This window comes from Equus quagga, chromosome 7 (assembly GCF_021613505.1).
Source record: "Equus quagga isolate Etosha38 chromosome 7, UCLA_HA_Equagga_1.0, whole genome shotgun sequence".
NCBI lineage: Eukaryota > Metazoa > Chordata > Mammalia > Perissodactyla > Equidae > Equus > Equus quagga.
This window is the reverse complement of record NC_060273.1, coordinates 22069056-22083431: the sequence shown is the minus strand read 5'-3', so window position 1 is coordinate 22083431 and position 14376 is coordinate 22069056. Positions and strand designations below refer to the sequence as shown.

Here is a 14376-nt window from a genome sequence, read left to right as displayed (position 1 = left end):
CTTCCCACGGGAGGGCACATTCCCGCCTTTCCTGGCAAGATGAGGAGTGTGCCAAGTAATCAAGGGGAAAAGGCATTCCAGGCAGAGGGAGCAGCATGGGCGGAGACCTGGGGGTGAGGTAGAGGATAGGGTAGTTGGCGAACTGCTGGGACTTCAGTATGGCTAGAGTGGAGAGAGGGAGGGGGAGAGAGGTAGTCGGGGCTAGTGTGGGGCCTTTGTCCCTGAGATAAGTTGGGACTGAGTTGGGAGAGCCATTGATGGATTGTAAGGAAGGGAGGGATACACAAGGACAAATGGCGTGGAAGGGGGCAAAATTGCAGGTTGGAAGATAGAGGCCAGTAATATGGGCTGAAGATGGTAAAGTAGTGGCAGTGGAATTAGAGACAATAGACCCGGTCAGAGAGGCGTTCTGAAAGGAAGATCAAAAAGTGTGGGAAGAGTTTAGAATGACCAACAGGTCCTTGATGGTGCTGCAATGGAGATGACAGGGAAAAAGGCAGGTTTGGAGGACAAGGCAGTGTAGTCCTAGGCATCTCTCCCCACCATGTGGTGGCTGTTCCTCCCCTTTTCCTAGCCACCTCCGTGTCCCTCCTGGTATTTCTGTGTTCCTGCAGTCCCTCCCCACCTCCTTGTCACCCCTTCCTCCTGTGCTCATCCAGGCCTCCTCTAGCCCCTGGAATCCAACCCCGGCTCCTGTCAGCACTCCTCCCCTGCTGCTCCCCATCCCTGCCATCGTCTTCATCGCTGTGGGCATCTATTTGTCGCTGCTGGGCCTAGTGCTGCTGACTAGGCACTGCCTGCTGGTGAGGGGCCTGGTGGTGGTGGGGTGGCTGAAGGGTGGGCTCTAGGAAAGAGGAACCCAGTCAATCTGCCCCTCATCTGCAGGCTCTTACCCTGGGGCTCCTTTGCCATTTAGTCCCCACATCTGTCCCTTTTGTGGGACCAGGAAGTCCCTCCTCTCTTGTCCCTAGCTGAACCTTCTCCTGCCTCTCTCCCAAAAACCGAGTCTTGGCTGTCCCTCCCTGCTGCCTCTCCCGGATCTTGAGCCCTGCCGTCTCCTAGGCCCAGGGCTGCTGCACAGCCTGCAGCTCCCCCTGCAGGAAGCAAGGTGTCTCTGGGCCCCAAGACTGTTGCTGGACCTGCGCAGAAGCCTGTGACTTCCCTCTGCCTGGCCCAGCCCACTGCCTGGATGCCTGCTGCCTCCAGCCCACCGAAGCTGTGAGTTCCCACCCTCTCCCCTGACCCCCTGAGCCCTGATCTAGGCCCATCGGTGCATGCATTTTTTTGTTCAACAATTTTATTACTGAGTACCTACTCTAGGCCAGGCACAGTTCCACATACAGGGTCAGCTGGAGACAGCCAAAAACAGCAGAAACAACATATCAGATACTTTCTGGTGATAAAAGCTACTTGGAGAAAAGAAAATAGGTTGACAGCTGGAGAAAGGTAGGTGTGTAACATGTAGGGCACATAATCAATTTTGAAAATAGTAGATAAGAAAAAAGACAGAGCCCCTTCTGCTCGTTGATGTGTACTGTGTTCCAGAGACTCTGCCACTTTATTGACATTATTATTATTATTATTATTTAATATTTTATTCTTCCCTTTTCTCTCCAAAGCCCCCAGCACATAGTTGTATATTTTAGTTGTGGGTCCTTCTAGTTGTGGCATGTGGGATGCTGCCTCAGTGTGGCCTGATGAGCGGTGCCATGTCCGCGCCTGGGATCCGAACCAGTGAAACACTGGGCCGCCAAAGCGGAGCGTACAAACTTAACCGCTCTGCCACGGGGCCGGCCCCTGACATTATTATTTTTTTCAACAACCCTGAGAGCTGGGTATTTTTAAAAACCTATATATGGATTTTTTTCCTGATTACAAAAGCATTGATTACAAAGTATGCATGTAGAAATACATAGAAAGTACACTTCACTTTAAAAACCAGCTCTCGGACCAAGGTTGCTACGTATTATGTGTGTCCCTCACATACTAATACAGTACCATCACTGCTGTATCGTACTATTACTGGGTAAAAATGGGGTTCTATTACATACATTATTTCATCCCATCTGCCACTTGCCCTTTTTACTTGGCATCACATCTTGGTCCCCTGTCCCTGGCTGTCCATGTAGATAGGTAAGGATTTTTATCCTCCTTTTGCAGGGGAATAAATTGGCTCAGGGAAGTTTAGTCACTTCTCCAGTGTTACACAGCAGAGTTTTCGTAGCAAATTGCTCCATAGTGTGTTGAAACGGAATCTTCAGGGAGAAGCCTGGCTTGCAGAGGACAGGCTATTTTGGCATTTGTGGGTTTAAAGATGTTACAGGTAATTGACCACCTTCCTGGGCAGTGTTTATTTTGGGCTCAGGATTTAGACAGCAAAGCTCCTGCCCTTCAAGTGGCGCCCTTCCCCGGAGGGAAGAGTGAGGATAAAAGACCAAGTAAATTCATAGCTTGGGACGACTGTAGTTGCTGTAAATCCCTGGGAGATGTTTTGAGTTTCAAAATAAATTATAGGGCAAAGAGCGCTCCTCTTTGAAATAATCTGCTTTTGGTTTCCCAGAGGTAGCCAGGAGAGGGGTCCCAGGCCTGGGGCTAAGGGGACAAAGGGGAAAAAGAAGACAATGGGTCCTAAAACTCCTATTTTGTAGGAAATGCTGAATTACAAAATTATTTCTGGCTCCCTGTCATGGGGACAACGCCCCCTTCTCTTCTGTCGGCAGCAAGGGGCTAGTCAGGGACCTGTCCTCCTCCCTGAGAGTGAGGATGAAGTGAGGTGCTCTGCCAGCACAGAAGGTGGGCTCCTCCCACCTTCCTCTCCAGGGCTGCAGGGAATCCCAAACCTGGAGTCCTCAGGGCCTGATTCTGCCTGGCTTCCACCAGAGCCAAGAAGGGTTCTAGAATGGCAGAGGGTAGCCCAGAGTCATACTGTCCTTGAACTGTCTTTCCACAAAGTACATTAAAGTGTCTCTGTTATCCAGTTTCCCTAAGTTACAGTAACAACCACTGATGTTACAAAGCTCATGTCTACTTTACAGCTGTAGAAACTGAGGCTTACAGATGCTTGAATGACTTGCCTGAGGCCTGGGCCGGGACACAAACCCAGGTTTCTCTTCCTCTTTCTGGGAGGAAACCTGCCTGCTCTGCTTCTTTCACAGAGATGTTGTGAGGATCTAGTTACTCACCCGCTTGTTTACTCACTTACCAAAGATTTATGGAGTCGTCGTTGAGGCGCTTGCTGGGCCCCGGGAGCTCAGTGGAAATGAGACAGACACAGTCTCAGCCCTCACAGGGCTCGCATTCTGGAGAAGAACGGAGAGAAATAAGCAGGCACTTCTAGCAGAGCATGAGAAATGATGTGATACAGTGCAGTGGTCGCTTCTCAGCCCTGTGTGTGACCAGAAGTGGGTCTGAGGCTTAAACAGAGAGCCAGGCGTCCAGGCCCCATGCTCAGTTAGTCTGGGATGGGATTGGAATTTGCGAATTTTAACAAGTTCTCATGTGACTCTGATCCACACCAGTGTTAAGAACTACTGCTGAGGGGCAAGAGAGCCATGACAAGAAGAATAGCCCCTTTTCCCTAGCGCTCCCTAGCGCTTTCCCTATGCACCAGGCCTCACTGCACTTAGTTCTTTCCACTGATTCCCCACAATGACTCTATGAAGTAGGTGTTATATTTGTTTCAGAGATGAGAAAACTGAGGCTCAAAACATGAATTACCCAAACCTGGGCATGAAGTAGATTCAACCTGGGGCCTAAGCTCTAACCAATAAAGATGGCTGGCCTTCAAAATCAAAGTGAAAGAAATCAGAGTGAAAAACTGCAGAGCCTAGAAAAACACAAGGGTTAACAATCACATGGAGTCCTTGTTTAAGGTACTTAAACAGCAGATTCCTTCCAGAAGCCACATGGCTGCTTGTGAGAGATGAAAAATCCATTAGCCAGTTATTAACGACCAGGTCTAAACCCTTCCAGTGGCCAGAGCCAAGAAATGCTTTTAATACTCTCTTCTCTGAGGTGACAGCAGCAGAGCCTCTCTCAGTCCCCAGTTCTGCACACACAATGACAGTGTGGTCCTCCAAAAACCCACAGAGCCAACTTCATCCCCAGAGATGCCCCGAACCAGACCCTCATCAAACACAAGGAAACCACTTCGCTCTCTCTTCCACCATGACACTTCCAGCCTCCTCCTTGAGAGAGAATTCTGTTGGCAGTAACACCAGCCCAGTGGATGGCAGGTCCCCTCCGCTCAGTGGAGCCCCTAGTCATATCTGATCTCACCAGTCATCTGACACTGCACCCCGAAACCTCAGCTGTTCAAAAGGTCATTCCCCTATTCCTGGCTTGGCCCGGTGTCTGAGTGAGCTGTGCAACTGTGACTGTCACTAGCTCTGCCTCAGGCCTCAAGGAGCCAATCTTCTGTCACACATCCTGGGTGTGCCCCAACCCTGCCACTTGGCCTGACTCCAGTCCATGCCTGAAGCAGTGGCAGATCCTCCTCGTCCCAGGGCAGGAGAGGGGTGAGCTGGAGTGGGCTGGTTCTCCAGTCCTGTCTCTAAGGACATGCTGTTCCTATTTCCCAAGAGGCAGACTGTTTCCCCTGAGAGCTGAGAAGTCTTTCTTTTTTTCTTTTTTGCCTAAAGAGGGAAAAATGATATGTTTTGTTTCATCCATTCATTCAACATTCATTGCTGAGCATGAGTCCTCGGGCTAGCTCAGCGGAGATGTGAGATGAACTGCCCCTCCCCTAGCAGACCCAGAAAGAAGCTGATATTCCCGGCCTGGGAGGCAGTAGGGTTGAGGGGCTCTCAGGACTGGAAGCAGGCAGGCCCGGGCCGCCCCAGCACGTTCCCTAGTTGTGATCCTTTGGGTATCACTCCCCTCTCTGACCCTCCATTTCCTCTTTTGTAAAGTGGCCCCTCTACTCAAGGTTCTGATAAATAAAAGAGATGTAACTCTTTTTAAAAATATGCAAATTGCCATTTTCAAAGAAAATGAGAAAGTTTTTTTTTTTTTTAAAGATTGGCCCTGAGCTAACATCCGTTGTCAGTCTTTGTTTTCTTCTCCCCAAAGCCCCCCAGTACACAGTTGTATATTCTAGTTGTAGGTCCTTCTGGTTCTGCTGTGTGGGATGCCGCCTCAGCATGGCCTGATGAGCGGTACCACATCCGCGCCCTGGATCTGAACCGGCGAAACCCTGGTCCGCCAAAGCAGAATGTGCGAACTCAAACACTCAGCCACGGGGCTGGCCCCAGAAAGATTTTTTTAAATCATTCATGAATGCAGTTTGTGCCTTGCATAGAGTAGGTGCTCATGCCAAGGAAGAAGTCCACAAAACCAGCAAGTTGTTTTCATCATGGACAGAAAATGTGTCCATGCTTTCCCTGTTTACTGACTTTCAATTGCACGAGGCCACGAGGATATAGTAGAAGCATCTTTGAGCCAAACATTGGGACCTAGAGTGAGACCGGGGCCAGTTGATCTCTGGTTCTCAGACTCTTCGCCTATAAAATGGAGAAAGAGCGAACCCCCTGAATAATTTCTTCCAGCTCCTGAACTTAGTTGTTTGGAATGTTGCCTCCTTGCTGATTTCTCAACAGCACAGGGAATTGATTTGTTCCCAAGAATGGAGGATGGTACCCTCTGTTCCACTGAGCAAATGGGACTTTCCAGGCCTCCCTGTTCCCTTCTCCCCTAAGAGGGAAACAGCGTTAGGCTCTGGTCCACCTTCCTCCTGTCCGCTTCCCTCACCCCTTTCTCCTCTCCCTCAGGGTTGGGCCCCTTGCTGCCCTCGCTGCTGTCCACTCTGCGACTGTGCCTGTGCGTGCCAACTTCCTGACTGCCAGAGCCTCAACTGTCTCTGCTTTGAGATCAAGCTCCGATGAGGACCCAGAGTCCTTGCCCTTTGGGGAGAGGCCAGCCCCCAGGGCCCGCATGACCTCTTTCCTGAGAGGCCTCAGGACAATTTTCTCCAGGCCACTGGAACCACAAATGACCTGTCCAGCTCACCAGCCTGGGAACCAGCCGTGGAGAGACTGGCTCCCTGCAGAGCAGGACTCAGAGAGCCCTTGGCTAGCTGGACTGCAACCCCTTTGGAGGGCCAGAAGAGAGAGGGGCTAGAGCTCTGGCAGGTGCTCCTGTCCTCCTCTCCTCCTCCCCTAGTAAGCTGTTATATTTAAAGTTGAGGGCAGGGGACGCTGCTCACCACAGACAGCAGTATGGGAGGAGCTTGGGCCTTGAGTATCAGATGTAGGGGTCTCTCAGCCACACCCGGTCCATGGATCTTGGCTATTTGGAGGTGTGAGTGTAGTCTGTGCATCTGCTCTCCATCTAAAGAAACCAGCTCAAGAGAATCACAAGGGCCACTGTCAAGGCCCAGAGTCAGGGGAGGGGGTACCAGAGGAGGAAGCAGGGAACGCCAAACCATCTAAGTCCTGGTACTGTTCCTTCCCTCCCCACAGATCTCTATCCAAAGATTGATTTCTCTTGACAACCTTTTGAGGGCCTCAGTCTGAATTTCAAGAGAAGAAATTTCTACTGAAGTACCGGTAAGTGGGCAGGGCGCCCTCCCCCCTCCCCCAATAGGGCAGGCCCACAGCTTCCTCCCCCTTCCCTCAATTTAGGCTCCACGCTGGCGTGAATGTCAGGGGCTTCAGGTTTCCCTAAATATAGGTCCATACCAGGGGATCTGTGGCGAGGAAAGGGCAGGGGTCACTGGAGAATGTCGGGGACACTTGGCTTGGGGGAGGGCTGGAGCTGCCTTATAACCCAGCCCAGGTAGGCACGGGCTCACTCGCTGCTGACCAGGCTCTGCCCGCTTCTTCAGCCTCCTCGTAGGTGGGCGCCAGCAGGACGGAGTGGGGGTGAGGGTGGGCTGAAGGGATCCAGATTAGGAGAGGGGACCTGGCCGGTAAGATGGGCGCCTCGGAAAGTATCTGGGAGGCTGACCAGCTCAGGGACGGATTTTATTTTGGAGAGGAAGGTCAGTCCAAGGGAAACGTTTCGCAGGGACTCCAGCCCCGCATCCCCGAGACTTGCTTGAGGGAAACGGTGACCGGCCAATTTCCACGTCATCTGGCTGTGCGTGGCGGCCGGGGCTTCAGGCCGGTTCGCCCCGGCTGCGGGCGGAGAAGGCGTGCGCGCGCTCAAGGTTGGCCCTCCAAGCCGCGGGAGCCAGCCCGGCACCGAAGGGGCGCGGATGGGGCGGGGGCGCTCGCCAGACACCGCTGCCGCCGCGCTCCCGCCCTCCGCCAACCCCAGCCGCCTCCTTGCGCTCCCTGTGCTCCTTCTCCTTCTCTTCCGCCTGGGCTAGTGACAGAGAGAGGGGTCAGCCCCGCGCCCCAGCGCCCGCAAGTCCAGCCTGCGGACAAGGCCGGCAGACGCCTGACCTCCGGGTTCTGTTACAAAGTGACACGCTCTGCATCAGCGCAGGCCGGAAGCTGGGGCTGCCGCGGGCTGCTGGGCCGGGCCTGGGAGGGCAAGCTGAACCTCCGTCTTCTCGGGCTCTTTCACTCGCTTTTCCCCTACCCCCACCCCCTTCGGTGCCAGAACCCGGCTGAGTCACGGCGCCCCACAGCGCGCCAGGCAGGGGGGAAAAGGAGAGGGAGGGGAGGGCCCAGGCGACCCGCGAGATGTGGGCCGAGTCACGTCCGAAGGGGACGGGGGAGGGATCGTGTTCTCGCTGCTCTGTCTCCGCCCAAGCGCCGCCTCCAGCCTTCGCCTTTCGGGGACCGCCTCTTGCACGGTTCCTCGCCTGCAATTGGACGCCGGGGCCCCCGACTCCCTACAAAGGAAAAAAAACCCACCGAGGGTGGAGCGGTGCTTCTATAAGGCCCGGCACCTCCTCTCCCCTGCCCGCCCCGTGCGCCGCCCCCTCGGGAGCTCAATAGGCAGCGTTCCTCTTGGAACGCGCCGGAGAAGCAGGGTGCTGGTGACGACTGCCGTGTTCGCTCCCTCACTCCGCTCGCCAGTCCGCCGGCCTCCACCGCTCCACTCCGCAAACCCGCCCCTCTCCTGTGCCAGGTGAGCGCCCCTCGCCACGTGCGAAGGTCAGGGACCGTGGAGAAGGATCCTGGGGGCAGTGGCGGGTCGGGCTTCGGCGCGGAGCCCCTCACCCGGTCCCAGCATCTCCCGCACCACCGCCACTCACACACGCATGCTCCCAACCCAGACGCCCCAGCCCTCTCCAGCTTGAGCGTCCTCCGTTTGTGGTGCAGTGCAGCCACGGCTTGGCACGCTGAGTCATGGCGGGGGAGGAAGCAGGACGAAATGAAGAGCCGTTCCCTCTCCCCTTTTCTTGTAAGGACACCGGGTGCAAAAGATTATGGACCCTTTGCCTCTGAAGGGATCCTAAGAGGCAGCGATGGGTGGGGGGCCAGCTCATAGACTGCCTCAGAGTTCCCGAAAGCGGGTGGTTGGTCCCTGCCCTGGGAGACAGGCACCCATGGCGAGGAGGGGAAACCCCTTGGCGGCGCATGATGCCCCATTAACACTTTCCGTGTCTTTCCTTATCGGGTGACCTTGATTCTGAGCCTGGAACAGCTGCAGCCGAGCGAACAGACGGGAGCAGTTTTCAGGGGAAGGGGTGGGGCGCTTGCCTCTCCTCCATTCTCTTAGTCAGTATGAGCTGTGAGAACGGCAAACCTCACCCCTTTCCTCCACCTCGGCTGGGCTTCCTCTGCTACCCTTTCCTGGGCTTCTGATTACCCTCCTACATTTCTCCTAACACCCTTAACACCCTCCCCATATCCCTCCGGGGGCGGGGGGGCTGACCTTGGGATGTCCTTGAGGCGTGGGAGCTTGGCCCAGCCCTGGGATCTTGGGTGGATTGGAAGGAACAGCCCTATGGCAGTCAGAAGATCCGGATTCTAATCTCAGATCCGGCCCTGAGGTTTCTGTGTGGCTTGAAGCACAGACCTTCCCCTTCTCTGGGTCCTTTCAGATGAGAGGGTTGGGCCCTATGCCTTATGCACAACCTCTAAATTCTACTTTTTTTTCTTTTGAGGAAGATTAGCCCTGAGCTAACTACTGGTAGTCCTCCTCTTTTTTGCTGAGGAAGCCTGGCCCTGAGCTAACATCCGTGCCCATCTTCCTCTACTTTATATGTGGGACGCCTACCACAGCATGGTGTGCCAAGCGGTGCCATGTCCGCACCCGGAATCTGAACCGGCGAACCCCGGGCCGCCAAGAAGCGCAACGTGCGAACTTAACCGGTGTGCCACCGGGCCAGCCCCTCTAAATTCTAAAATATTCCAGTTCGGTTTTGCTTCTAGGCAAGGTAACCCCATGGCAAAGCGCAAGCCAGAAGGGTCCAGATTCTACATGACCAGTCTGTCCATGGCTCTGGCCTATTCCTTTACCCCAGGTGCCAGTACGCAACCCCACCCTCAGCTGGGCAACACCCAGCAACAAACAGAGTTAGGAAAGGTACAGAAGGCAGGCCTAGTATAGGGAAGTTGGGCGTGGGGGAGAGCTTGGGACAGGAAGTGCCCCAAGACCTGCGGGTGTGGGGCAGGGGAGGTAGGGAACTTTTGCCCTGACCTCCAGGCAAGTGGCCCTGCTCGTTGGGAGACCATGGGAGGACCCAGCTAAGCAGTTCTCGCCCACCTGTCTCTTCTGCCCAGGAACTCACTGCCACCATGCCTCACCAATATCCAGCACTGACCCCGGAGCAGAAGAAGGAGCTATCTGACATCGCTCACCGCATCGTGGCTCCGGGCAAGGGCATCCTGGCTGCAGATGAGTCCACTGGTACGGGCAGGAGACAGTGGGAGGAGGGCCCAAGGTTGGGGGTGACAGGCTGATCCCCTTATTCTCATGTGCGGCTCCCCTCCAGGGAGCATTGCCAAGCGGCTGCAATCCATTGGCACTGAGAACACAGAGGAGAACCGACGCTTCTACCGCCAGCTGCTGCTGACTGCCGACGACCGCGTGAATCCGTGCATTGGGGGTGTCATCCTCTTCCATGAGACGCTCTACCAGAAAGCAGATGATGGGCGTCCCTTCCCCCAAGTTATCAAATCCAAGGGCGGTGTTGTGGGCATCAAGGTGAGGGGGCTGGGCCTCAGGATATGAGATTGAGATGGATCTGGGGGAAAGAAACCCCGAGTAATAGGCCAGGGGATGAACACTGGGAGCCTGGAGACTTCAGTGGAGTCTGTCACAGATCACCCCTGAAGCATGGATAAGAAAAGCTCGAAACTTATGGGAAGTGCGTGGCGTTTTTAATCCTTGTAGATCCTTGTATTACTCTCATTGTACAGATGAAAAACCAGAAGCTCAAGGCAGTGAAGTGTTTTGCTTACAGAGTTAGGAAATGGTAGGAGCCCATACTCTCTGTCAGATAACATCCCTGTGTATCCTGCGTCATAGGATCAGAGGCTGTAAGTGAAAACATTTGCAAATCATGAGATGCCACTTGAGAGATTGAGTAAAGTTGGGGGCAGACTGGGACTACAGAGGAGAAAAGGGTACTAGAGTAGAGGTCATTTTCCCTGTCTTATGTTGTTGCCCCCACCCCAACAGGTAGACAAGGGCGTGGTACCCCTGGCAGGAACAAACGGCGAGACAACCACGCAAGGTGAGAACTGTTTGGCTCCCTGCCTTACCAACCAGTCCACCCGGGTCAGTACCCCTTGGGTGGCCAGGGTGAATGGGAGCCACCTGCCCCTTCCTCGGCCGTGCTCTGACTCCTCCGTCCCCTCTTCAGGGCTGGATGGGCTGTCTGAGCGCTGTGCCCAGTACAAGAAGGACGGAGCAGACTTTGCCAAGTGGCGCTGTGTGCTGAAGATTGGGGAGCACACTCCCTCATCCCTTGCCATCATGGAAAATGCCAATGTTCTGGCCCGTTATGCCAGCATCTGCCAGCAGGTGGGCCTGCAGAACCCCAACAGGCCACCTCCCACGTCATTTGGTTCCAGAGTGTCAGCTAGCCTGCCACCCATCTGCCAAGATACCTCCCTCCCTCACTCGAGGGCTTTGCAAGCCGAGGGCTTTGCAAGCATAACACATTGTGTTATGTGGATGGATCTGGAGAGATACCTCTCGCCTACAGTGTGCTGAGGGCTGTGCAGCCATGAGTCTCCATCATGGAGATAAGATCTCGGCCGATGGCTGTAGAGAGCTGTAGGTGGGGCTCTGGGTTAGGAGGCCTCACAGCTACCCTGTTTCTTACCCCACAGAATGGCATTGTGCCCATCGTGGAGCCTGAGATCCTCCCTGATGGGGACCATGACTTGAAGCGCTGTCAGTATGTAACCGAGAAGGTAGGTTGTCTGGCTGCCTGGGCAGTGTGTGGTGGGCTAGGCAGCTGGGCCAGGGTCCCTGGGGTTGACCCCTGTTCCCCCAACTCCACCCCACCCACTTTGGTCCTGCCATGCTCTAGGTGCTGGCTGCTGTTTACAAGGCTCTGAGTGACCACCACATCTACCTGGAAGGCACCTTGCTGAAGCCCAATATGGTAACCCCAGGCCACGCCTGCACCCACAAATATTCTCATGAGGAGATTGCCATGGCAACTGTCACGGCACTGCGTCGCACGGTGCCCCCTGCTGTCACTGGTGAGACCCACACCCTTATCTTGACCTCTAGGAGATAGATAAACTGTACCCACAATCCTTATGCTCACTTGGTCTGATTTCCAGGTCAGCTTCTCGGGGCTCCTGCCAGTCCCCTGGATCTCTGACTACACTCCCTCTCCTTGTTTCACCGTTGTACAGGGATCACCTTCCTATCTGGAGGCCAGAGTGAGGAGGAGGCATCCATCAACCTCAACGCCATCAACAAGTGCCCCCTGCTGAAGCCGTGGGCCCTGACCTTCTCCTATGGCCGAGCCCTGCAGGCCTCTGCCCTGAAGGCCTGGGGTGGGAAGAAGGAGAACCTGAAGGCTGCCCAGGAGGAATATGTCAAGCGAGCCCTGGTAAGGATGGGGCAGGAGGCGGGCAGGGTGCTGGGGTGGATGGGATTCTGAGAAGAGACCTTCTTACTCTGGCTTCTTTCCCCTCTTAGGCCAACAGCCTCGCCTGCCAAGGAAAATACACCCCAAGTGGTCACGCTGGGGCTGCAGCCAGCGAGTCCCTCTTCATCTCTAACCATGCCTACTAAGTGGAGGTATTCTAAGGCTGCCCCCTCAACACTCCAGGCCCTGCCTCCTCCCACTCTCACTCTTGAAGAGGGGGCCTCATCCAGGGCTTTAGGCTGTTCTTTCCCATCCTCCTTGCCTCCCTGGTGACATTGGTCTGTGGTATTGTCTGTGTATGCTAACTCCATCACCCTTTCGAGCCCACTGCCAATAAACAACTATTTAAGGGGGAGTCTCTTGTTCATTTCTGTGGTGTCCGGGGCAGGGCAGGGCTGGGGGAGGTGGCAGAGCCCAGAAGAAAGAGCCCTTGTTTTGTGTTCTTCCTTCTTGGGCAGGGAAAAGGTGAAGGGGGCGGGATAGGACCTTCCTGCTTTGTTTTATACTTGCCCAGGGCTTCAAGAGGAGAGCTTGTGGAATTCTATTCCAACCACCAAGTGTTCCACTCCTTTCTACCAGCAGCATCCGATAAGGCTCACAGTTGGGGAGTGTGTGTGTGACTTGCTAGTCTTACGAGGTTGCAGGCTCAGCCTCACTTTTACACCCAGAATTCATGGATGCAGAAGGTCCCTGTGAGAAAAACAGCCACTGACAAAAGCCAAGATTTCCTGAGTTTATGAGCCAGGCAACATAAGTGTCCTGTATGAGAGGTGCTGTTATTCTCAATTCATCCTTAAGGCTACATTACCTAAGACTGCACTGTTTCTTGGTGGAAACAGATTACGAATGCATATCTCCTTAATCTATACTGTTGAGCTTGTCCGTGTTCCCATTTTAATAGGAGATGGGATTAGAACTGGCTTCGTAGTCTTTGGGCTTGTGGAACCCCTTGAAGAACCTGGAATTGTCTCTAACACACTCACTCAACAATACAGATAGACAGGCATACAGAAGTGTGGAGCTCAGGTTCCAGGTTAAGAACTGAACCTCTAGCGGCTGCGCTCCATGAAGCCAGAATGGGCCCTGCACTTAAACCCCTATGCCATGCTTTGAACCCTTCCGCAATCACCCAGGCTGGGGTGTAGAAGCAACTACACCAGGTCTTTTCACCTATTAAAGATTCTAGTCATAACTAAGGACCTAAGTTAGTCAGGCCGCTTCTCACATTTCCTGATATGGGCCCTTTCCTGTCTGAGCTCCCCTCCAGAGAAATAAAAATCTTGACCTTTCTGATCTGTGGACCTACTGAATCCCTATCGTGATCTGCATTGAACTGACTGACCTAGGACCTTCTAGGAGGTTAAGGACTTGGGCCTTTGCTTCTCTGTGCACATATGCATCTGTTGCCTACATCCAAAACCAAACCCTTTCCTAGGGCCCCTCTAAACTTTGCCCTCACTTCCGTGCCTAGCCTCACTCAACTATTTGAAACAAAATCTAACGTAAAGCAAATAAAAATTGAATGTCAGTCAAAAATAGCAAAAAGAACATTCCAAAAGGGCTCAGACACTGAAGTTTTCTTAAAGTTTGCTTCCTCTGCCTGCAGCAAAGAGACTAGGCAAGCAGAAGACTTCACACACTAGGTTGGGGGAATTTTGGACTTCTTATTTTACAGTGACAAAGGGAGCTCCAGAAAGTAAGTGACAGAAGGAGGAGAAACTAGAACTGAGAACGCAGCTTTCCTGGGTTCAAATTTTAACCTTGATTCAAACCCAAAATTCTTAACTATGTAAGCACGAACAAGTTAATCTCTGAGCCAGTTTCTCCTGTTCAAAAAAGAAACAAAAAACAGAAAGTAACTGAGGGGCATCAAGGGGACCATTCTAGAATTAGGGAGGTCATGTTGACTGAGGCAGAGGCTTGGTGTGGGGGAGGTGAACTCCTTTCTGCCTCTAACTTCGGAGTTCCTCCATGGCAGAGATTTCTCTGGGGCCAGGGAAAGAGATCTGGACTGGGATTCCTTCATCCATCAGCAAATACCCACGTATGCCTACTGTGCCAGGCCTTGTTCTAAGCACTAGGGCCGCAAGGGTGAACCAAAGCAAGTTCCATCCGTCAGGGATTGTAATGGGGGAGGCCGAGTAAAGCTGGTAAACAAAAACGTGCAACATCAAGTTACAAGGCGGAGCCCCGGCTCGGCTTCAGCTTCCCTAACCGAGATGGGACGGGACTGGACCGGGGTCCCTCAGAGCGCTCACAGCGCCAATCGGCTTAGCCCACAATCACTTCCGCCCGTTCGCTGCCGACATCCGGTCCCTTGGCACTCAGCCGTTCTTAGGCTTGTGAGGTAGGGCTCAGGGCGCGGCGGGGGAGGGGGGTGTATATGACGTCACGTCCGGCGCGCGGCGGAACTGGCCTCACTT

The 14376-nt window shown here is 53.9% G+C and overlaps 1 protein-coding gene across 5 annotated transcripts; it reads left to right on the top strand.

Moving 5' to 3' along the window:
- The first annotated feature begins 6683 nt into the window (after positions 1-6683).
- Positions 6684-12308, top strand: ALDOA (aldolase, fructose-bisphosphate A). 5 transcript variants are annotated; one of them, XM_046667395.1, is made up of 9 exons: positions 6684-6834; positions 9621-9747; positions 9833-10044; positions 10522-10576; positions 10706-10866; positions 11178-11261; positions 11381-11555; positions 11715-11914; positions 12004-12308. In XM_046667395.1, the coding sequence occupies exons 2-9, from the start codon at positions 9636-9638 to the stop codon at positions 12097-12099; spliced, it is 1095 nt and encodes a 364-aa protein (XP_046523351.1). In that variant the 5' UTR covers positions 6684-6834; positions 9621-9635; the 3' UTR covers positions 12100-12308. The 5 variants fall into 5 exon arrangements, with proteins under 5 accessions (XP_046523351.1, XP_046523353.1, XP_046523354.1 ...); XM_046667397.1 differs by having other exon boundaries at positions 6741-6830; XM_046667398.1 differs by having other exon boundaries at positions 6753-6774.
- Positions 12309-14376: the final 2068 nt, after the last annotated feature.

What these genes read in the sequence shown, in the direction of transcription:
- ALDOA (XM_046667394.1), top strand. Translation starts at nt 8,266, where the DNA reads ATGAAGAGCCGTTCCCTCTCCCCTTTTCTT. An exon ending in GGCTGCAGATGAGTCCACTG is followed by an intron (nt 9,748 to 9,832) that starts GTACGGGCAGGA and finishes GCTCCCCTCCAG; the next exon opens with GGAGCATTGCCAAGCGGCTG. An exon ending in GTCAGTATGTAACCGAGAAG is followed by an intron (nt 11,262 to 11,380) that starts GTAGGTTGTCTG and finishes GCCATGCTCTAG; the next exon opens with GTGCTGGCTGCTGTTTACAA.